This window comes from Pipistrellus kuhlii, unplaced genomic scaffold (assembly GCF_014108245.1).
Source record: "Pipistrellus kuhlii isolate mPipKuh1 unplaced genomic scaffold, mPipKuh1.p scaffold_m20_p_30, whole genome shotgun sequence".
Classification (NCBI taxonomy): domain Eukaryota; kingdom Metazoa; phylum Chordata; class Mammalia; order Chiroptera; family Vespertilionidae; genus Pipistrellus; species Pipistrellus kuhlii.
The window spans coordinates 6090946-6113844 of NW_023425530.1; the positions used below are offsets into that span (position 1 = coordinate 6090946).

The following is a 22899-nucleotide window of genomic DNA, read 5'->3' on the forward strand; positions in this document are numbered from 1 at the left end:
ACATTTATATTGATTTTTGACAGAGAGGAAGAGAGAGGGATAGAGAGTTAGAAACATCGATGACAGAGAATCATCGATCAGCCGCACTTTGCCAACCACTGACCAAGGCATTCTTGTATCAGAAACTGTTCTCAGCTGGTGATGCACACCGAGCATCCCATGGAAACCGACAGAATCCTTTTTAAATGGAGGTCCTCCCAGGGCCTGAGTTGGTGATCCTTCACAGCCAGCTTCCTGTTTTGTCTTGGATCATGAATGCAGGTGCCCTCAGGCTTTCTAAGCCAATGCCTTTTCATTGAACAGATGTTACAGAATGGAGACAAAAATGACTTCTCTGGTATGTCTCATCTACCAGGGGAAGTGTGTTCTCCTCGTCTGTGATTAGTGCAGTCCATTCTATAGAAGAGGTCTTTCTAAACACATTGGCAATCAGTTTGGAGCACATGAATGAACAGGGACTTCATACTTTTAAAAAATATATATATATTTTATTGATTTTGTACAGAGAGGAAGGGAGAGAGATAGAAAGCTAGAAACATCAATGAGAGAGAGTCATCGATCAGCTGCCTCTTGCACACCCCCTACTGGGGATATGCCCGCAACCAAGGTACATGCCCTTGACCAGAATCGAACCTGGGTCCCTTCAGTCCCCAAGCTGACGCTCTATCCATTGAGCCAAACCGGTCTCGGCGGGACTTCATACTTTTATAGACAGTGTGATGGAGCCTACTGCAGACATGATGCATTCTGTCCCTAATTCAAACAAACAGGTCATCCCTGATCAAAGACTGGATAGAAGAATCAGATTAGTCAGTCAAATTCTAGGCAATTGTGTCAGCATTAGCCAATTCCCTGGTGAAGAACTTAATTCTGTTCATGTTACTGATCTTTTGGCCAGGACAATGATCAATAGCAACTCCTTTAAGGTCCCATTCGCATAAAGAACTCTGGGATGATCTGTTGCCCCATAATACCCTAATACAAATCAAGGTCACTCCTTAATCTGCACATATTCAACTTCAATCTGCAAAGGCTCCTTTTATTGGTCATGACAATAAATTGACTCGAATTTCTGAGACACATACCAACACCTCAGACCTGCTGGTATCAACTGTGGCCCTGTGGTATCTTGAAATATGAAAATATGGATCTCTAACTAGAGATCTAGGTAAAATCATGGGATTTTCCTCATCTGCTATGGTGACTGATCAATGAGCCTGATGTGAAAATCCCACACCATTAATAGAGTCAATGTATTCCAGGCCTCGGAGAGGTCCCTACAGTAGGTGTCAAGTAGACGTTGTAGGATCCCTCACCCCATCTGCTTAGCTAATTGCTATGATCAGACCATGGTAGAAATTCATATGTAAAAATTACTAATCCTGTCGTGCACTGAAGCAAAAATGCAAGGAGGCACCAAGACACAGTAAGTATTATTGATATCAGCTCATTTACCAAAATTTAAAAACAACACTAAAGTCTCAAAAAAAAAAGTATTTAATGGAACTAGTACATCTCTAATGACTCTAGGGTACAACCCTCATAGGATGACCTACTGGCTTACTAGAAAACTGCACCTCCATTTACAGAGACCTTTCTGCTGATGGCGGAGGTGCTTCTACTTTTATAGAAAGGGTAGTGGTCACAGGTACACAAGAATATGAAGTACTCACTCTTTGGAATGGTGGGAGAAGACAGAATGGTGTGACCTGTAAGGAGGAAAGGAGAGAGAGTGAAAAAGGGAGATAGAGATAGAGAGAGAGAGAGAGAGAGAGAGAGAGAGAGAGAGAGAGAGAGAGAGAGACTCAATTAACAAGCAACTTGGCTATTAGAAAGAGATGGCTGTACCACCAGGGCTGGGATACATGAAAAGACAAAGTGCTCACCTGACAGACACAAAATCCACTCTCCCAGCCAAAGAGGGGCAAAAAGCTTGCTCAAAGCACTCTGAAATGTGAGACCCTAATGACAGTCTGAACTTCAATCAGAAGCCTGCTGCTGCAGAGCCTCCTCGGTCAGGAGGAGCAGCCCCCCCCCCCCCCTTGCAGCCTCCCCCCATGCTTATTGATATAGACACTGACATCACAGAAGTTTCTAGCTCTCTATCCCTCTTGGATTTGGCAAAATATTGTTAGCTATAACACAGAGGACAATAATGAAAAAAGTAATTTAGACTTAATGATATGCATGACTTTGGGCTTCAAAGGACACCATCCAGAGAGTAAAAACATCCATTTAAAGCCTTGTGCAGAAATTGCTGGGAATATAAAATTGTGTTGCTAGTTTGAAAACATGACGGTTTATAAGAAAAAAAAGCGTTGAGTTACCATTTGATTTAGCTATTCTACTTGTGCATAAATACCCCAAAGAATTGAAAGCCTTGACTCAAGCAGATACAAATTTACTCATGTTCATATTAGCATTCTTCACAATAGCCAAAAGGTGGAACTAACCCAACCTCTCATCATCAGATAAATGGACCCCAAAAATTTGGCACATTCATCCGCAAAACATTTTTCAGCTTTCAAAAGAAAGCAAGTGCCACATGCCACAACATGGAAGAACATTAAGAGAATTATGCAAAGTTAAATCAACCTGTCAAAAAAGATTAAGTGCCGTATAATTTTATTTGTATAAGGTAGTCAAATTTATAGAGAAAAAGTACTGTGTTTCCCCGAAAATAAGACATCCTCCGAAAATAAGACCTACTTACAGGTTTCCTTCTGAGTGAAATATAAGGCATCCTCCTGAAAATAAAGCCCCTCCTAGGCTAAACATGAGAGATTTGGTCCACTGATTCTGAAAGAAATGGAATCAGAAGAAATTCACCAGGAAATTCAGGAATTGGATTGTTATGATGATGTTCCAGAAGATGATGACATGATTGTCATTGAATAAATGAGTAAATTCTTGATACTGTAGGATTCACAGTTTGTCTGGTTTGTGTTGACAACTACCGTGCTACCGTACCGTATACAGGTAATAAATTTCCTTTATTTTCATTTAACAATAAATGTATACTGTATTCTTTTTCATGGAAAAATAAGACATACCCTGAAAATAAGACCTAGCGTATCTTTGGGAGCAAAAATTAATATAAGATACTGTTTTATTTTCGGGGAAACAGGGTATTTCACTTAGCTTAATGTTGTCCAGGTCCAGCCATGCTGTTGCAAAGGGTAACATTTCCTCCTTTTATATGGCCAAGTATTCTATTATGTAAATGTATCAGAGCTGTTTTATCCACTCCTCTTCTGATGGGCACTTGGGCTGCTTCCAGATCTTGGCTATTGTAAATATTGCTGCAATGAACACAGGGCTGCATATATTCTTTCAAATTCGGGTTTCGGGTTTCTTTCGATAAATTCCCTGAAGTGGGATAACTGGGTCATAAGGCAGTTCCATTTTTAATTTTTGGAGGTAACTCCATACTGCTTTGCACAGTGGCTGTACCAATCTGCATTCCCATCAACAATGCACAAGAGTTGCCTTTTCTCCATATCCTCCACAGACTTGTTGTTTATTGGTTTATTGATGACAGCCATTCTGACAGGTATGTGGTGATATCTCATTGTGGTTTTAGTTAGCATCTGTCTGATAATTAGTGAGTTGAGCATCTTTTCGTATGTTTGTTGGCCATCTGTATGTCCACTTCTTTGCCCATTTTTTAATTGGATTTTTGTGTGTGTGTGATTTTGAATGTGTAGAGAACACATGCTCTTTCTTGCATACTTAATTTAAAATAAATTAAGCAGCATACAACATTTAAGTGGGTAAAAGTAAAATTTTGTCCTTTTATATTATGAATGTTATTAAAGTATGTATAAAAATGGAAATTATAATCTTTAATAGTATACTGACCTAAGTTTATTTTTCAACTTAAACTTGCTTCCTCTTATCTACCATACTTTTTTTTTATATATTGATTTTTTACAGAGAGGGAGAGAGATAGAGAGCTAGAAACATCGATGAGAGAGAAACATCGACCAGCTGCCTCTTGCGCACCCCCTACTGGGGATGTGCCCGCAACCAATGTACATGCCCTTGACCGGAATCGAACCTGGGACCTTTCAGTCCACAGACCGACGCTCTACCACTGAGTCAAACTGGCTTCGGCTTATCTACCATACTTTTCAGAAATGTACTTTTCAGTTACAGTTGACACACAATATTATATTAGATTCGGTTGAACAACATAGTGATTACACATTTATTACATACAGACCATTTCATTTTTCAATTATAGGTCAACAAAGCTGGGAGGAAAAAGTTCCCAGGTGCATCCTACATCTACAGAATGATTTATTATTTTCCTATATTATTAAAAATAGAAATCAGTTGGCTTAGAGGGTATTATACTTTTCTGCATTTTAAAGTTTTCTAGGGACACGGGCGATCTAAATTAATTTTTTTTTTCCAGTGTGAAATGTACACCTGAGAATGTAATGAACACACCTCACCCTGAGGTTCCACTGAGAAGAGTCGTTGCCCCCAGACTGATGCTTGGGGGTCTTAACTTCCCACCAGAGCCACGTGCTCTGGGGTTCTTTCTCTTAGGGACAGAATGAGTGGGGTTGGGGAAGAGATGGGTGGAAGGTTCTTGCCAGGATCAAAGACTAAAATGCAGCCAGACTCTGTAATAGACGGTGAAATCAGATTTTAGTGTCTGCGTTTCTAAACAGGGCCACAGTTCTCTGAGTGGACTCACACACAGCCTTACCGCCAAGCCCTTGACCATTACAGGACATGGGACCCTCCGGCTCCACTGTGGCCCGGCCTGGGCCGCCTTCCTGTCTGCAGGTCCTGGCTCGGTCTGGAAAAGGAATCACGATTCCCCGTGCACAGCTGGGCCTTCGCCCTCACAAAGAGCTGGGGGACACTACATGGGCGGCCTGGGGATTAGAAAACTTAGGGTTGATGGCAAAGTTCTCAGCCAAACCGGTTTGGCTCAGTGGATAGAGCGTCAGCCTGCGGACTGAAAGGTCCCGGGTTAGATTCCGTCAAGGGCTTGTACCTGGGTTGCCGGCACATCCCCAGTAGGAGGTGTGCAGGAGGCAGCTGATGGATGATTCTCTCAAACATCGATGTTTCTAGCTCTCTATCCCTCTCTCTTCCCCTCTGTAAAAAAAATCAATAAAATATATTTAAAACAAACAAACAAAACACAAAGTCCCCAGCTGGGTTAGCTTCGCATTCACCAACGCAGGCTGTGTGTGCAGAGCCAGGGTGCTCCTGCCGGCTGTCACTCAGCCTCGGGATCTGTCCAATCAAGAGCGCGCTGGGGCAAGTGGGCGGGGCAACGCGCCCAGCCCATCCTTCAGGCTGCAGAAGGGCTGGGGTCCCGCGGGGCCTGCCCGTCACCTTCCTTTGTGTCCTGCGCTGTGATCGCACTGGTCTGGGGAGCCCCCAGGAAGGACTCGGGGAGACCCAGGGAACCCAGACATGGTGAGTGTGCGGCGGGGTGCAGAGACCCGAGGAAGGGCTGCCTTGAGCCGGCTGAAGCCGGCTGCGGCGGGACTGGCCTCACTCCCCCATCCCCTCGGCGTCTGGGGACCCCCAGCTCATCGGGGCGATGCTGGGACCTGGTCCCCTCCGGTGCACAACGCGGGTGTCCGTTCCCGGCCCGGCGCCGGACCTCAGCCAGAGGGTGCGGGACCCCGGAGCGGGGGGGTCTTCAGGGGGCGTTTGTGACTCGGTCTCCGGGGTTGGCTTGCAGGAAGAGCTGTGGTCAGAGAGAAAAGAGGTGGGGAGAAAAGAGGGCGATGTAATAATCTCTAACAGAGAGTAACCTAATGGCGTGATCTGATCATACATTCCTAACCGGGCAGGTGCTAGGAATGTATAATATGATCCTAGTCCTGCCCAGCACCCAGCTCCTTCTGGCAGAGCGTTTGTTCGCCTTTGTCCGGAGCAGGCCCTGCGCTTTGTTCTGGTGCATCCACGGGAGCGCGCCTTCCCGGTGCCGTTATGGTATGGTGACCAGACGTCCCGCTTTTGAGCAATTTGACGCGGGACAATTTGCTACAAATAGGGCCGTCTGGTCACCTTACTTTAGGGCAGTGTTTCCCAAACTTCTCTCATGATGACAATCACCTAGTGGAGTTGTTAAAATACAGATTCCTGAAGCCCAACTAAGAAGTGTTAAACTAGAATTTTGGGGGACATATAGGTAAAATTGTGTACTTAACTAAGCTTAGGGCACTATCCACTGAGCCAAACCGGTTTTGGCAGGGACGTTTCTTAACTGGACACCAGCCCTTTCTGTGTCCCCAGGAGGACTGTGTTTCTCTTGAGTTTCTCACATGTTTGGGGAGCAAGGTCTCAAATCCACAACCCTGAGCGCACCTCCAACCTAGCTCTTTCTGGGACCAGACCCTACATCTGTAAGGATTTGTTTTGTGCCTGTGGATATTTTACTGGAGAGGAAAGCCGAGAACTTGAAATCAGATTGTTTGAAATCCCCTTCCCTCTTTCCCCAGGACCTTCCCGGGGAGTTCGGTGGCTGGAGGTTCCTCTTTTGAAGCTTAGCTGGGTAATCTGTCCTGTCACACTGCCCCTCCCAGGGTCTTGTCACCTTGAGAAGATGCACTGATTAAGTCTTTTTCCATAGGAATCAAATATACTTAATAAGAGCTTGAAACACAATAAAAAATACTTTCAAACAGGCAAGAAAGAGGTGACTTGCAGAAAAAAAAAAGAAATATTTCAGTATTACATTCCATTTGTATAGAATTCTTCTTTTCCTCTATATTCCCTTAAGCATACAGAGTAAGTTTCTGAGATATGTGGTTGGCTTTCCCTCCCTCCCTCCCTCCCTCCCTCCCTCCCTCCCTCCCTCCCTCCCTCCCTCCCTTCCTCCCTTCCTTCCTTCCTTCCTTCCTTCCTTCCTTCCTTCCTTCCTTCCTTCCTTTTTCATACTTCCTGTCTTCCTTTCTTCCTGTCTTCCTTCTTTCCTGTCTTCCTTCCTTTTCTTTTTTTTTTTTTTTTTTGCTTTGGATGTTTTTAAATCAAATTGCAGCATTTAGACTTGTCGAGTAGAGACCTTCGAATATTTTTTTTTAAGTTAAAACTTTTTAAAAAAAATATATTTTTATTGATTTTTTACAGAGAGGAGGAGGGAGGGATAGAAAGCTAGAAATGTTGGTGAGAGAGAAACATCGACCAGCTGCCTCTTGCACACCCCCCACCGGGGATGTGCCCGCAACCAATGTACATGCCCTTGACCGGAATCGAACCTGGGACCTTTCAGCCGTAGACCGATGCTCTACCACTGAGCCAAACCGGTTTTGGCAAGTATTTTCTTTTTTAATCAATCTTTATTGTTCATATTATTACAAAAGTTCCTGATTTCCCCCCCTCCACAAGGTTCCCACCCCATGCTCTGCCCTTTCCTCACCCCCCATTGTCCTCATCCATAGGTGCACAGTCTATGTTCAGTCCCTTCCCACATCCACGACTCCCCTTTTCCCTGAGAATTGTCAGTCCACTACCCTCCCGTTTCTCTGATTCTATTATAATCAACAGTTAATATTGTTCATCAGGTTTTTTAATTTCCTTGTTTTTTTTTAAAATTAATAAACTTTTATATTTTTAAGAATAAATTTTAAAATTTAATAATTTTAAACCTTGTTTTTTCTGCCCTGGGAACTGAGAAGCAAACTTGTTTACATGTAAACTTGCCCTTGGCCTATCAAAAGGCGTAGCCATTCAAATGTAAATGAACACATTGTTTAAAGATAGCTGCTGGCTGGAATTGGGTTACCTGTTCTGGGTGGGAAGGGCATGTCTTCCCCTTTCTCCATTAAAATTAAGGTGTTAGCTTTGAAACCTCTTTTTGGCTAGAGACCTTAAACTTTCAGAACTTTAAATTTTTCAGGTAACAAATCAATTACTTAGCATTTTCTCAAATCAATAATACCTCCACATTCCCAAGGATACACTTCAAACAAAAGACACATCCAAATAGATCAACCAACCTCATCCAGACATAAGGCACTCACAGATCAACACCCCAGCACTACAACAACTCAACACATCCAGATCTAAGCCTTCATCACTTGATTCAGCAGACCCTCAAGTTCCCCCAAAAGTATCCAGCCATGTCTGAGAAGCAGCCCTGGGGCATGGGCAGATGCTTCTGGCCTGGCTGCTCTGAGCCTGGCTGCTCTGGGCCCGACTGCTCTGGGCCCGGCTACTCCGGGCCTGGCTGCTCCAGGCCTGGCTGCTGCTGCTATAGGCCTGGCTGCTTCCGACCTGGCTGCTCCCAACCTGGCTGCTCCTGGTCCAGCTGCTCCCGGTCTGGCTGCTCCGGGCTGGCCGCCCTGGGCCTGGCTGCCGCTACTCCTGGCCTGGCTGCTCCGGGCCTGGCTGCTGCTGCTCTGGGCCTGGCTGCTCCTGACCTGGCTGCTCTGGGCCCGGCAGCTGCTGCTCTGGGTCTGGCTGCTGCTGCTTTGGGGCCTGGCTGTTGCTGCTCTGGGCCCAGCTGCCACTGCCCTGGGCCTGGCTGCTCTGGGCCTGACTGCCACCGCTCCAACATTCTGTCTTTTTTTTTTTTTTTTTTTTTTTTAAACTCATTTATGTTGCGATGTTGGCTGATGAGTTGAGTTTTGTCTTAATCTTTGATTTTTCAAGATCTTCTTTGTATTCTTTCTTAAGTAATTTTACTATCTTTTTGCTATAACTTGACTTCTTCACATTGAAAACTTCTTCAGTTTCTTCCGTCCTGGAAGCTCAGCAGGCTGGCCCGCGGTGCACCTTTGTTCTCTGGGGCCTCCTTGCGGCTTCAGCCTGTTGCCAGGGTCAGTGACGCTCAGGAAGCAGCCCCCGGCCTCGGCTCTGAGGCCGTTGGTCAGCGGTCGAGGGCCCAGTGTCACCTCCCCCCTGGGGGCCCTGTTGCCCGGCTCCTTGCTGGTGCCCGGCGGCGGCTCCCGCTCCTCATAGCACTCTTCCCAGTCTGGAGCTTTTGTCTCTTTCCCACCAGGGCAATCCCATGGCACAGCCAACCGTCCTTTCTATGCAGCGCAATATGCGCGCCTCCGGGGGCTCTGCCTTTCACCGCTCCCCCAGGGTTCCGCCTTACTGCCCAGTTTCCCTCTGTATGAGCCTGGGTCCCCGGGGTCTGGCCTAGAATGGGCTTCAGAGCAGTCGGAACTGGGGCCCAGCACAGTCCAGAGCTTTTGTCTCCTTCCCACTAGGGCAATCTAGCATCAGAGTCAACAGTCCGTCCTCTGCGCGATGTGCGCGACTCCGGGGGCTCTGTCTTTAGCCACTCCCCTGGGATTCTGCCTCACAGCCCAGGCTCCCTCTGTTTGAGCCTGGGTCCCCAGGGTCTCCCCTAGAGCTGGGGTTCAGCACTGTTAGGTCTGGGATTCAGCACAGAATGGAGCTTTTGTCTCCTTCCCGCTAGGGAATGTCAGCCAGGCACTCAGCCACCCCTCCTCTCCGGCTCCTTCCTCTCCGCATGCGCACCAGTGTCTCCGTACCTTAGGCTTTTACAGCTCCTCTGATTTTCCTTCTGGTTTTCTCTTTTCTTCTTGTTGTAGAATTTTCACTCAGTCGACTTTCTATAGCTCTGGCAATGTCCATTTTATATTTTAGTTGTATTTTATTGAAACTGTTGTGTGCGGCTGTGGTTAGGTGTTTACCTGTGCAGCCATCTTGGATCCTTTCCTGTGTTGTTTTTTCCCCAGCCTTCGAGTATTTGATTATTTACAAACCAATGTCTTCCCTGGAAATACAGTTAACTGACATTAGGAGTTTTCTAATTGGCTAGTACAAGACCCTGACAGGTTTCTTCCTTTCCACATGAGGCTGTGTCTATGTGATTATGGGGGGCTGTTTTAAACACGGCTTCTGTGGTCCCAAAGCAACTCCAGTGGGGGCTGGAGTCCTGTGTCAGTGACTCGAACCCAGGCTTTCTTGAGCCTGGGAAGTTGTTGAAGGCCCAGTTAATCTTCCTGGGAACCCCTCCCGCAGGTGTCCGACCTTGGCAGAACGAAAGAAGCCAGAGCCCTGGGAAGCTGGGGTGCAGGTTCACAGGGGGAGGGCGGGAAGGAAGAGGGTGATCCCGGTTTTTGAGTTTATAATTTCTTTTTTTAATATATTTTATTGATTTTTCACAGAGAGGAAGAGAGAGGGATAGAGAGTTAGAAACATCGATCAGCTGCCTCTTGCACACCCGGCACTGGGGACGTGCCTGCAACCAAAGTACATGCCCTTGACAGGAATCGAACCCGGGGCCCTTCAGTCTGCAGGCTGACGCTCTATCCACTGAGCCAAACTGGTTTCGGCTATAATTTCTTTTTTAATCCTCACCCGAGGATATTTTCCCATTGTTTTCAAAGAGAGTGGGAGGAAGGGAGGGAAAGAGGGAAGGAGAGAGAGAGAGAGAGAAGGAAGGAAGGGAGGGAGGGAGAATTAGAGATCAATGTGAGAGAGAAACATCATTGGTTGCCTCCTGCACTCGCCCTGACCAGGCTGGGGACTGAACTTGCAACCCAAGTGTGTGCCTAACTTGGATCCATTGTGTGTCCCGGAATCGAATCCCAGCCACTGAGCCACATCAGCCAGGGCTGAGGTTATAGCTCCTTATTCATAGACGTTTTTAGATCTTAGGTTTGAGTTTTGTATCCACAGTGTAGGTGCACTGAGTGTAATTTTTGCACCTTCAGAAAGTCTGTGAGGCTCAGGGGTTCTGACTCCTGGACAGAGGTCTGACGAATTGGGGGGTGCATTTGGTTCAGGACCTTAAATTAAATCGGGTTGAGAGTTTCCTCACTGGTGAGAATGGAAGCCTGGGGGAGGGAGGCTTCCATGCTTACAAGGAGGGGAGGGCGTGTGGAGCCCCCATGTTTATCCCTGGGGCTGCTCAGATGTCCCCTCCCATCCTTCCCACTCTAGGGGTTCTCTCTCAGTCAGGAGTGTGATTGTATTCAACTTTCTCCATGTGGGCTTTTTTCTTAACTGTAAGGAAGCAGGCTGTTGATTTGTTTTGATTACAATATTGCGGTTTCTTTTCATTGGATTTCTTTATCCCTTGAATATTGCAGCCCTTTGGTTCTCATTTCCATGCCACCTGGGCTTTTAAAGTATAACTTGACTGAGGGAAATGATGTGAATAAGGTGAGATTGATTGTGCAAATCCAAACAAAATTTTGTACCCATTCAGGCAAGAGAACATGTACATAGGAGATGAGTGTTTTTTTTTTTTTTTTTTTTTTTTAATATATTTTATTGATTTTTACAGAGAGAAAGAGAGAGGGACAGAGAGTTAGAAACATCACTGAGAGAGAATCAGCTATCAGCTCCCTCTTGCACACCCCCTACTGGGGATGTGTCCTCAACCAAGGTACATGCCCTTGACCAGAATTGAACCTGGGATCTTTCAGTCTGCAGGCTGACTCTTTATCCACTGAGCCAATCCGGTTTTGGCAGGAGATGAGTGTTTTTAAGTTCTCAGGTGCATTTTCCATGTTTACATCCTGTCCCAGAGAACTTGATGTGTAAAAAGCTACACTATTCTTAAAAGTAAATAAAGTTCTATTTTAATGGATTAGAAGAAAACAATTGAATGCTGATTTTCATTGATCTGAGGAGACAAATCAAAACTTATGTAAATTTTTGAAATTTCTGGTATGGGCTGAATTGCAAGCCACTAATGTATTTACTATGCAATTCATTCTTGAGAATATCCAGAGTGTGAAATACAGTGGATGAAAAGTATTACAAATCTCCTCGGCAGTTTGTTTTGAGTTAGAAAGGGGTTTGTGAATTTTCTTATACTCTGCACTTTTATATCATTTACTTCCTAAAGGCTTACGTTTTGGAGTGGTTTCCTATGTAGGAAAGTTAAAAATAATCAATATTAAAAAGCAGTTAATTAATAATGATAATTAATCATAGGAAGTATGGTGTACATGATTTTCTTTTCTTTTCCTTTTCCTTTTCCTCAAGACCCCTTCACTATGTAGGCTTTGTTGACCACCTCCCTTATCTCCTTAGACTTACCCATCAGGCCCTTCAGTTGTAATTATTGTCTCCCTTTCCTTAGTTATGTTGACTAGGTGCCTATTAATTTTGTCAGTCATCTCAAAACACAGCTTTTTGTTTTTGTTTTTCCTCCACTGATTATTTTTTTCACGGATTTAAAAAATATATATATATTTTATTGATTTTTCACAGAGAGGAAAGAAGAGGGATAGAGAGTTAGAAACATCGATGAGAGAGAATCATCGATCAGCTGCCTCTTACACACCCCTATCAGGGATGTGTCCACAACCAACGTACATGCCCCTGACCGGAATTGAACCTGGGACCTTTCAGCCTGCAGACCGACGCTCTATCCACTGAGCCAAACTGGTTTTGGTGACGGATTTTTTTTTTTTTTTTTTTTTTAGAATTCTTTTCTATTTTTTTATTCTTTTATTCTGCTTACTTTAGGTTTAATTTGTTCAACGTTTTATTGTTTACAACCTTCTCTCCCCCTCCCCCCTGCATTCTTTGGCTTTAATTAAGCATTTGATCTGATTTTTCATCTCTCCTATCAAATGCACTTACTTTCTTAAACTTTTTGGTGGTTGCCCTTGAGTTTTCAGCATACATTTACATCGAAGCAACTGCCTCTGTTGAGTCACACTGTACCTCTTTACTATGCACAAGTACCTATCCCTCATTATTCACAATTCCCCCCTCTCTGTCTGTTGTCACACTGCAGTCATTTGTTTTGATTATCCATAGTTTGAAAGTACCAAATACATCATTTCTAATATTGTAAACAAAATGACATGTTATAACAAATATAAAAGATAGTTTACCTTCATTTGTTTTCCCCTAAACTTTCACATTTACCATTAACAGTCTTTCTGATGAATTTTTAAACATTTTATTCAAAGTAGATGTACTAGTAAGAAATTTCCTAAAACTTTGCCTAAGAAAGCCCTTATTCTTTATTTTTGAAAGGTAAGTTTATCCTGACACAGCATTTTAGGTGATGGGTGTTTTTTCTTTCACAACTTTAAATATTTTACTCCACTCTCTTCTTCATGGTTTCTGAAAAGAAGTTTGAATGGGAGACACTTGGGTGTGCACTTTTGTTGTTTATCATGTATAGTGCTCTCTGAACATCTTGGATCTACAGTGTGTCATCTCATTAATTTGATGAACATCTCAGTGGTTGTTACTTTAGTGGTGTTCCTTTCTCTTATGTTCTTCAGGTATTTCCATGAGGCATGTTTATTTTAAATATATATATATATATATATATATATATATATATATATATATATATATATATATAATTGATTTTTTTTACAGAGAAGAGGGGAGAGGGATAGAGAGTTAGAAACATTGATGAGAGAGTAACATCAATCAGCTGCCTCCTGCAACCCCGCAACCAAGATACATGCCCTTGCCCGGAATCGAACCTGGGGCCCTTTGGCCCCCAGGCCAATGCTCTATCCACTAAACTAAACTGGTTAGGGCTTTCCATGAGGCATTTAACCTTATGTTTGAAGAAGATACCTAGGGATTAAGGCTATAGTGTTCTGTGTGTGTGTGTGTGTGTGTGTGTGTGTGTGTGTGTGTGTGTGTGTGTTTTGTCTTTGCATTAGAGTTTGCTGAAATATATATATTAGAGAATATATATTTAATCAGGCCATGTTAAGAATAGAATATTTGGGACATTTTTCTGAATGCCAAGTTTACTTTTTCTTTTCAATTTTGACACCACTGAGTTGCTTTGTGATGTAACTGCTCAAATACATCTAAGAAGAGAAGTTCATTTCACATTTTTTAGCTTTTTTCCCCTGTGAGTTTGGGAATGATAACCTCTAAGTTTCTAAAATGCCAGACCAGAAACCATCAGGCTCCTGCTCCGATTCTTTAATGATTGCTGACAGCTTTAGGAACTCATTCCTCCACCCTCTTCTGGAGCCCCAGACTCCCAGCCACTCCTTGAGTGGTGGCCAGGGCAGGTGGGAAGCTTGGCTTCCTCCAATGCTAGGGGCAACCCAAGCCTCCTGCTCACTCCAGCTCCATGGCCACTTCCATTTTTTGTTGGGTTAATTTGCATACTTACTTCCGATTGGCTGCTGGGTGTAGCAGAGTGCCAGTCAATTTACATGTTTCTTTTTTTTTATTAGTGTAGATTGTGGACATTTGGACATGAATATACTCCCTTGCAATCTAAGCTCTGGCCCTTGCTCTGTGTCAGTAGGGTCCCGAATAGACTGCTTTGGTTATGCTGGAAAGAACTCTTCTGGCCTATTATTATCTCAGTTTGTGTGCCTAGAAGTAGCCTGAGGCACATGAGTGTAGGGTTTGGTGGAGTAAGTTGCTATGCCTTCTTTCTTTTCTCTGAGCTCTAAGTTCCAAACAAACCTCTAACCCATCAAATCAGACAAAAATAAAAGAAGGGCTGAATCTGTGGTTAATATTATATCAGATAAGAGCAATGCTTCTCCCCAAGAATATTTCCATTCAACCAGCTGCATACAGTTACTTCTCATTTTCCAGAAGAATTTAGAAAATGGCCAGCTGAACTGTGTTAAAGTTGGACTTCCACAGGCCTCCTGGACTTTCATGTTTGGTGATGGGACTAGAGAAAAAGCTTGTAGTTTTTTTTTCTCCTTTTAATGTATTTTATTGATTTTTTTTTACAGAGAGAAAGAGAGAGGGATAGAGAGCTAGAAAGATCAATGAGAGAGAATCATCAATCAGTTGCTTTTTGCACACCCCCCTTCCCCCCAATGGGGATGTGCCTGCAACCAAAGGGGATGTACATGCCCTTGACCGGATTTGAACCTGGGACTTTTCAATCCACAGGCTGACACTCTATCCACTGAGCCAAACCGGTTTTGGCAAAAGCTTGTAGTTCTTGACTATGTTTTTATTCATTGCAACCTCATTGCAGATGCTAACATCTGCCTCATGGAGTGTTTGTTGTAAATGGTGGGCAGTGAAGAAAGAGATGAATGTTTCTAAAAAAACGGATGGCCTTAAAATGATAATATTTGTTTCATTTGAACAGTAATTCTGTCCTTTTCAAAATTATCTGACCCCTACCATTGGCAGGGGACTGAGGAGAGATGTAATGTGATCACAGTAACAATATGTAAACAATTTCCATGTACTCATTATTCTGGTAAATTTATGAGGCAGGAAATGTGGACAGAGAATGAGTTTCTTAAGATCAAATCATAGAATAAGTGTTTGGAGACAACAGAATCAGATGTAACCTTCCTATAAATGGAGTCTAGGTGTCCAGTGCTGTTGGTCTGACTCATCCTACTTTACACATATTTGGGCTATTTTAGGACTTAGTGACCTTTGAGGATGTGGCTGTGAACTTCACTCTGGAGGAGTGGGCTTTATTGAATTCTCTACAGAAGAAACTCTACAGAGATGTGATGTGGGAAACCTTCAGGAATCTGGCCTCCATAGGTAAGGATAACAACTTACTTTCACCTCATTAATTAGAAGACACGTGTTTCTTGGCCATCAGCCTTGTTGTCAGATATAGAATGTGGGAAGGGAGGACATTGGTAAATAAACTGGGCATGGTCACAGCATATCTTGAAATAGAATCTAATAATTTCTCTACAGTTTCTAATAGTTTGGAATCAATCTTCTGGCTCTGTATTTTAGGAAAGAAATGGGAAGATTATGACATTGAAGATCAGTACAAAAACCAAAGGGGAAAACGAAGGTGAGTCACACTCAGAATAGAAACCACTATCTTTGTAATGCTACCAAATTTAAAAAGAAGCAACCAGCTATAGCTGGTTTGGCTCAGTGGGTAGGGTATTGGCCCTTAGACTGAAGGGTCCTGGGTTTGATTCCGGTTAAGGGCACATGCTGGGGTTGTGGGTTTGATTCCCAGTGTGGGGCATGCAAAAGGCAGATGATCAATGATTCTCAGGTATCATTGATGTTTCTATCTCTCTCTCCCTCTCTCCTCCTCTCTGAAATTAATAAAAAATATTTTTAAAAAAGAAGCAACCGAAATAACTTCTGCTTCACATTTATTACTTCTTAGAAAATCTTCACCAAATTACTTTCTTATGTATGGCAAAGAAGGTCAATACTTGCAAAGTGATTTAAATGGAAAGAGTATTGATAAATCCTTTACATGAATATCACTGTTTTGATAGTAGCAAATAAAACTCTTGCGAAGCATTCAGTAAATTTTTTCTAATTATTCAGAGAAGGGGAAAACCTAAAATTTTGATATAAATCATGAAAATATATTGTAATTCAAAGATTCTAGTAATAATTTTAAAATAATCGATGAAAAAATAATTAGTAATGTGCTTCTAAATTTTTCCAGAAATCCAATATTAAAGAGAGTCTGTGAAGAGGAGAAGAATAGTCAATGTGGGGAAAACTTCAGCCTTATTCCAAATCTCAGTCCAAAGGAAAAATCTCTTCATGCAGTAAAACCATGGGAATACAGTGTGTTTGGGAAGGTCTTCATGCAGCAGTCATCCCATAATATGCACATCATATGTCACACTGGAAACAAGCCAAATGAGTGTCAAAATTATGAAGACAAGCTGTATAATTTTGATGAGTGTGATAGAACCTTCAGTTATCTTCAGTGTTTTGACAAACATGAAAGGAATAAAAATGGAGAAAAAGCCTATGAATGTAAGGAATGTGGGAAAACCTTTACTTCTTCAACTTCACTTCAAACACATGAAAGATCCCACACTGGAGAAAAACCCTATAAGTGTAAACAGTGTGGTAAAGCATTCAGATGCCTCAGTTCTCTTCGACGTCATGAAAAAGTTCACACTGGAGAGAAACCCTATGAATGTAAGGAGTGTGGAAAAACCTTCAAGTATTATGAAAATTATCAAAGACATGAAAAGAGATTTACTGGCGAGAAGCCCTATGAATGTAAGGAATGTGGGAAAACTTTCAGATGTTATCAAAGTTTTCGAAGACATGAAAGAAATCACAGAGAAGTGAAACCATATGTATGTAAGCAATGTGGCAAAACATTTAGTTGTCTCCGATATCTTCGCAAACATGAAAGAAATCACACTGGAAAGAAACCTCATGTATGTAAAATATGTAGTAAAGCATTTAGGTATCCCAGTGATCTTCAGAAACATGAGAGAAATCACACAGGAGAGAAACCTTTTGAATGTATGGAGCGTGGTAAAGCCTACAAAGATCCCAGTTCCTTGCAAACACACCAGAGAACCCATATAGGAGAGAAACCCTATGAATGCAAGGAATGTGGCAAAGCTTTCAGTTCTCATCAATGTGTCCAAATACATGAAAGAAATCATACTGGAGAGAAACCCTTTGTATGTGAAATATGTAGCAAGACATTTGGTCATCGCAGTTCTTTTCGATACCACAAAAGAACACATACTGGAGAGAAATCCTATGAATGTAAGGAATGTGGGAAAGCCTATAGATATCTCAGTTCCTTACGAATACACGAAAGAATTCATACTGGAGAGAAACCTTATGAATGCAAGGAATGTGGGAAATCCTATAGATGTTATCAAAGTTTCCAAACACATGAAAGTAATCACACTGGAGAGAAACCATATGTATGTAAAAAATGTAGTAAAGCATTTAGTTGTCTCCATTATCTTCGAAAACATGAAGTAAATCACACTGAAAATAAACTCTATAAGTGTAAAAAATGTAGTAAAGCGTTTAGGTATCCCAGTGATCTTCAGAAACATGAAAGAAATCACACTGGAGAGAAGCCCTTTGAATGTAAGGAATGTGGGAAAGCCTACAGAGATCACCGTTCCTTACAAACACATGAAAAAGCTCACTCTGGAGACAAACCTTATGAATGTAAGCAATGTGGGAATGCCTTCAAATGTTATAGAAGTTTTCAAACACATGAAAGAAATCACACTGGAGAGAAACCATATGAATGTGAAAAATGTAGTAAAGCATTTACTTGTCTTCGTTATCTTCGAAAACATGAGAGAATTCACACTGGGGGGAACCCTGAATATGGAAGCAATTTGGAAAATTCTTCATTTCTCACACAACCTTTCAAAATCTGAAGATGAAGCTGAAAAAAAATCATATTAATGTGCAGAATTTACAAAAGGCTTCAGTTAGCTCAGTTTCTTTCAAAAGCATGAGAGGAATCACTAGATAAAAAGTCTTAAATGTAAAAATTTTGGGAAAGATTTGAATTGGTTAAAATTCACTCCAAAAAGGAAATTGAGATGTAAGTAACATAAGAAAGCTTGATAGAAATTAATCCATATGGAATGTGCCAGAAAGTTTTCAATGTGAAAGAATCCTCATTAATGTTGTATTGTGTTTATTGAACCCTTTTCTATACCTCATCATTTGACTGTAGATTTCTATTAGTTGCTTTTATAAATGAATACTCACATCAGATAGTAATGAGAATCTTTTAAAAATAGTATATAAAATTGATAGGTAGTGCTCTTTTCTTAAAATATTTAATAATATTTTCTCTCTATCTTGTAGCCTGTTAGATACATGGGTGAATTGAAGTCTATTTTTTAAAAATTTGTCTATCTTTTTTTTTTTTTAAATAAAGCTTTATTGTGCAGATTATTACAGTTGTTCCTCCTTTACCCCCCCCCCCCCCCCCATAGCTTCCCTCCACCGGTTCCCACCCCATCCTATGCTGTTACCTACCCACCCCCACTGTCCTCGTCAATAGGAGTAATATTTTTGTCCAGTCTCTTCCCGCAACTCCCACACCCCCTATTTCCTGAGAATTGTCAGTCCACTCCCTTTCTATGCCCCTGATTCTATTATATTCACCAGTTTATTCTGTTCCTCAGATTTTTTATTCACTTGATTTTTAGATTCACTTGTTAATAGACATGTATTTGTTGTTCATAATTTTTTTTTTTAAATCAATCTTTATTGTTCATATTATTACACAGGTTCCTCGTTTCTTCCCCCCTCCACCAGGTTCCCACCCCACCCTCTGCCCCCTCATCCTCATCCATTGGTGCACAGTTTATGTTCAGTCTCTTCCTCCCTCCCTTTCCCCGATAGTAAATCCCTTTTCAGATAGCAAATCTGTTACTTAGCATTTTCTCATATCAATAATACCTCCACATGCCCAATGATACACTTCACACAAAAGACATTTCCTAATAGGACAACCAGCCTCATCCAGGCCCCACCCAAGGCACTCACAGATCAACACCCCAGGACTATACTAACTCAACACATCCAGATATAAGCCTTCATCACTTGATTCAGCAGACCCTCAAGTTCCCGCAAAAGTTTCCAGCCATGTCTGAGAGGCAGCCGTGGGGCAGGGGCAGGTGAGGAGCGAGCTGTTTTGGGCCAGGCTGCTCCGGGCCTGGCCTCTGTTGCTCTGGTTCGTTCCACAACCAGCTGCTCCGTGTCTGGTCACCGCCACTCCTGACCCAGTTGCTCTGGACTTGGCTGTTGCTGCTACAGGCCTGGCCACACCCGACTCGGCTGCTCTGGGCCCAATTGCTCCGGGCCCAGCCGTTCCGGGCCTGGCTGCTCCCAGCCTGACAGCCGCTTCTCCGGGCCTGGCCGCACCGGACCCGGCTGCTCCGGGCCTGGCCGCTCCCAGCCTGGCAGCTGCTGCTCCAAGCCTGGCCGCTCCCAGCCTGGCAGCCGCTGCTCCGGGCCTGGCCACACCAGACCCGGCTGTTCCGGGCCTGGCCGCTCCCAGCCTGGCAGTCGGTGCTCCGGGTCTGGTCACTACCGCTCCTGACCTAGTTGCTCTGGACTTGACTGTTGTTGCTACAGGCCTGGCCACACCCGACCCGAATGCTCTGGGCCTGGTTGCTCCGGGCCCGGCCGCTCCGGGCCTGGCTGCTCCCAGCCTGTCAGCCGCTGCTCCGGGCCTGGCCGCACCAGGCCCGGTTGCTCCAGGCCTGGCAGCTCCCAGCCTGGCAGCCGCTGCTCCTAGCCTGGCTGCTCCCAGCCTGGCAGCCACTGCTCCGGGCCTGGCCGCACCAGACCCGGCTGCTCCGGGCCCAATTGCTCCGGGCCCAGCCGTTCCGGGCCTGGCTGCTCCCAGCCTGACAGCCGCTTCTCCGGGCCTGGCCGCACCGGACCCGGCTGCTCCGGGCCTGGCCGCTCCCAGCCTGGCAGCCGCTGCTCCAAGCCTGGCCGCTCCCAGCCTGGCAGTCGCTGCTCCGGGCCTGGCAGCACCAGACCCGGCTGCTCTGGGCCCAGTTGCCCCGGGCCCGGCTGCTCCGAGCCTGGCCGCACCTGGGCTGGATGCTTTGGGCTTGGCTTCTGCTGTTTTGGGCCTGGCTGCTCCCAACCCGGCTGCTCTGGGCCCGGCTTCTTCGGGCCCGGCCAATCCGGGTCTGGGTGTTTCTGGACTGGCCACCCTGGGCTTGGCCGCCTCTGCCTCAAGCCTGGCTGCCCCTGACCCAGGTCTGGCTGCTCCAGTGCTGGCCGTTGATGCTCTGGTTCTGGCCGCTGCTGCTCCGGGTCTGGCTGCCACTGCCTTGTGCCTGGCCACTCTAGGTCTGGTCGCCGCTGTTCCAACATTCTGTCCCTTTTTCTTTCTTTCTTTCTTTCTTTTTCTTTTCTTTTTTTTTTAAAAAACGCATTTATGTTGCAATGTTGGCTGGTGAGTTGAGTTCTGACTTAGTCTTTGATTTTTCAAGATATTCTTTGCATTCTTTCTTAAGTAATTTTACTATCATTTGCTCTCACTTGATTTCTTCACATTGAGAACTTCTATGGTTTCTTCCTCCCCATCCTGGAATCTCAGCAGGTTGGCTTGTGGCACCCCTTTGTTCTCCGAGGGCTCCTGCACTGCTTCAGCCTGTCGCCGGGGTTGGCGCCGCCCAGGAAGCATCCTCAGTCCTTGGCTCTGTTCCCTGCGCTCAGCGGTCGAGGGCTCAGGGGCACCCCCCCACCCCCGGGGGCCCCGTCGCCCGGCTCCTTGCTGGCACCCGGCTGGCCGGTGTCCAGCGGGGGCTCCTGCTCCTCTTCACGATCCTCCAGTCTGGAGCTTTCTTTCTCTCTCCCGCTAGGGGAGTCCAGGATCAGAGTCAACAGACTGTCCTCTGCGCACAGTGTGCGCGACTCCGGGGGCTCGGCCTTTCACCGCGCTCCCAGGACTCCACCTCACAGCCCCGTCTCCCCGTGCCCGGGCCTGGGTCCCCAGAGACTGGCCCAGACCGGGAGTTTGGGGCGCTCCGTTCTGAGGCTCAGCGCCGCCCGGAGGCTTTGTTCCTTCCGGCTAGGGTAATCCAGCATCAGAGTCTACATTCAGTCCTCTGCGCACAAAGCGCGCGACTCCGGGGGCCCCGCCTTTCGTTTTTCCCCTGGGATTCAGCCTCCCAGCCCCGTCTCCCCCTGCCGGAGCCTGGGTCCCCAGAATCTGGCCCATAATGGGGCTCAGCGCTGCCGGTTCGGGGGTTCAGCCCAGGCTGGGGGTTTTATTTCCTTCCTGCTAGGGAACGCCAGGCAGCATCAAGCCCTCTCCTCCTCTCCGGCTGCGACCTCTTGGTGCGCGGGTACGTGTGAGCGCGCAGCATGTCTCCGTACCTTAGGCTCTTTTTTCAGCTCCTCTGACTTTCTCTCTGGCTTTCTCCCACCTTCCTATTGTAGAGTTTTCAGTCAGTCGACCACCTGTAGGTCTGGGCAATGTCCACTCTACATTTTAGTTGTATTCCATTGAAATTGTTGTGAGCTGCTGCGGTTAGGTGTCTACCCGAGCAGCCATCTTGGATCCTCCCGTTGTTCATAATTTTTATCTTTACCTTTTTCTTTTTCCTCTTCTTAAAGAATACCTTTCAGCATTTCATATAATACTGGTTTGGTGGTGATGAGCTCTTTTAGCTTTTTCTTATCCATGAAGCTCTCTATCTGACCTTCAATTCTGAATGACAGCTTTGCTGGGTAGAGTAATCTTGGTTGTAGGTTCTTGCTATTCATCACTTTGAATATTTCTTGCCACTCCCATCTGGCCTGCATAGTTTCTATTGAGAAATCAGCTGACAATCGTATGGGTGCTCCCTTGTAGGCAATTAACTGTTTTTCTCTTGCTGCTTTTAATATTCTTTCATTGTCTCTTGCTCTTGGTATTTTAATTATGATGTGTCTTGGTGTGGTCCTTTTTGGATTCCTTTTGTGTGGGGTTCTGTGTACTTCCTGGACTTGTAAGTCTATTTCACTAGGTGGGACAAGTTTTTGGTGATTATTTCTTTAAATAGGTTTTCAGTATCTTTCTCTCTTCTGGCATCCTCCATAATTCTGATGTTGGTATGAATTTGTTGTTCCAGAGGCTCCTTACACTATCTTCATATTTTTTGATTATTTTTTCTTTTTGCTTTTCTAGTTGGGTATTTTTTGCTTCTTTGTATTTCAAATATTTGACTTTATTTTTGAGAAGAGAGGAGAGAGAGAGAGAGAGAGAGAGAGAGAGAGAGAGAGAGAGAGAGAGAGAGAGAGAGAGGAAGTGCAGGAGCTTCAGCCAGTAGGGATTTCATTATTGTTCATTTGGATTTAGACCATGTAATACATCTTACACACTGTTTCAAGAACTGCTTGACTATGGAAATAAGTACAGGGCCACACTGCAGAATGTCCTGCTTTCATTAACTTGCAAAGATTCCCCATAGAGATAAAGATTTAGACATGGTTTATCTTTACTTATACAATTGTTAGGATGTGTATATAACATGGTCATGAGTTTTGGACATTATTTTGTGGAACTTGAGAATTCCTATTAATTTTGGCCAGATAGTTGTGGTGTCATTCTGTATTTAGTCCATTTTAAAGGATTTTCACTTAGCTTTAAATATTCACTATCTTAATGTATTTGCCATTTTATATTGCTGCTGTACACCCTGACACATTGTATATCCCGTTACGCCATGGAGTCCTCCAAATTGGAAAAAGTTACATTAATCGGCTTTGTGCTAG

The 22899-nt window shown here is 44.3% G+C and overlaps 1 protein-coding gene across 1 annotated transcript; it reads left to right on the plus strand.

The window, feature by feature from the left end:
* The first annotated feature begins 5368 nt into the window (after positions 1-5368).
* LOC118731229 (zinc finger protein 709-like) lies at positions 5369-18567 on the plus strand. Its single transcript, XM_036459643.2, is given in 5 exon segments — positions 5369-5445; positions 15312-15438; positions 15643-15703; positions 16325-17979; positions 17982-18567. Coding segments are annotated over 5 exon segments (2001 nt in total). The 5' UTR covers positions 5369-5442; the 3' UTR covers positions 18137-18567.
* Positions 18568-22899: the final 4332 nt, after the last annotated feature.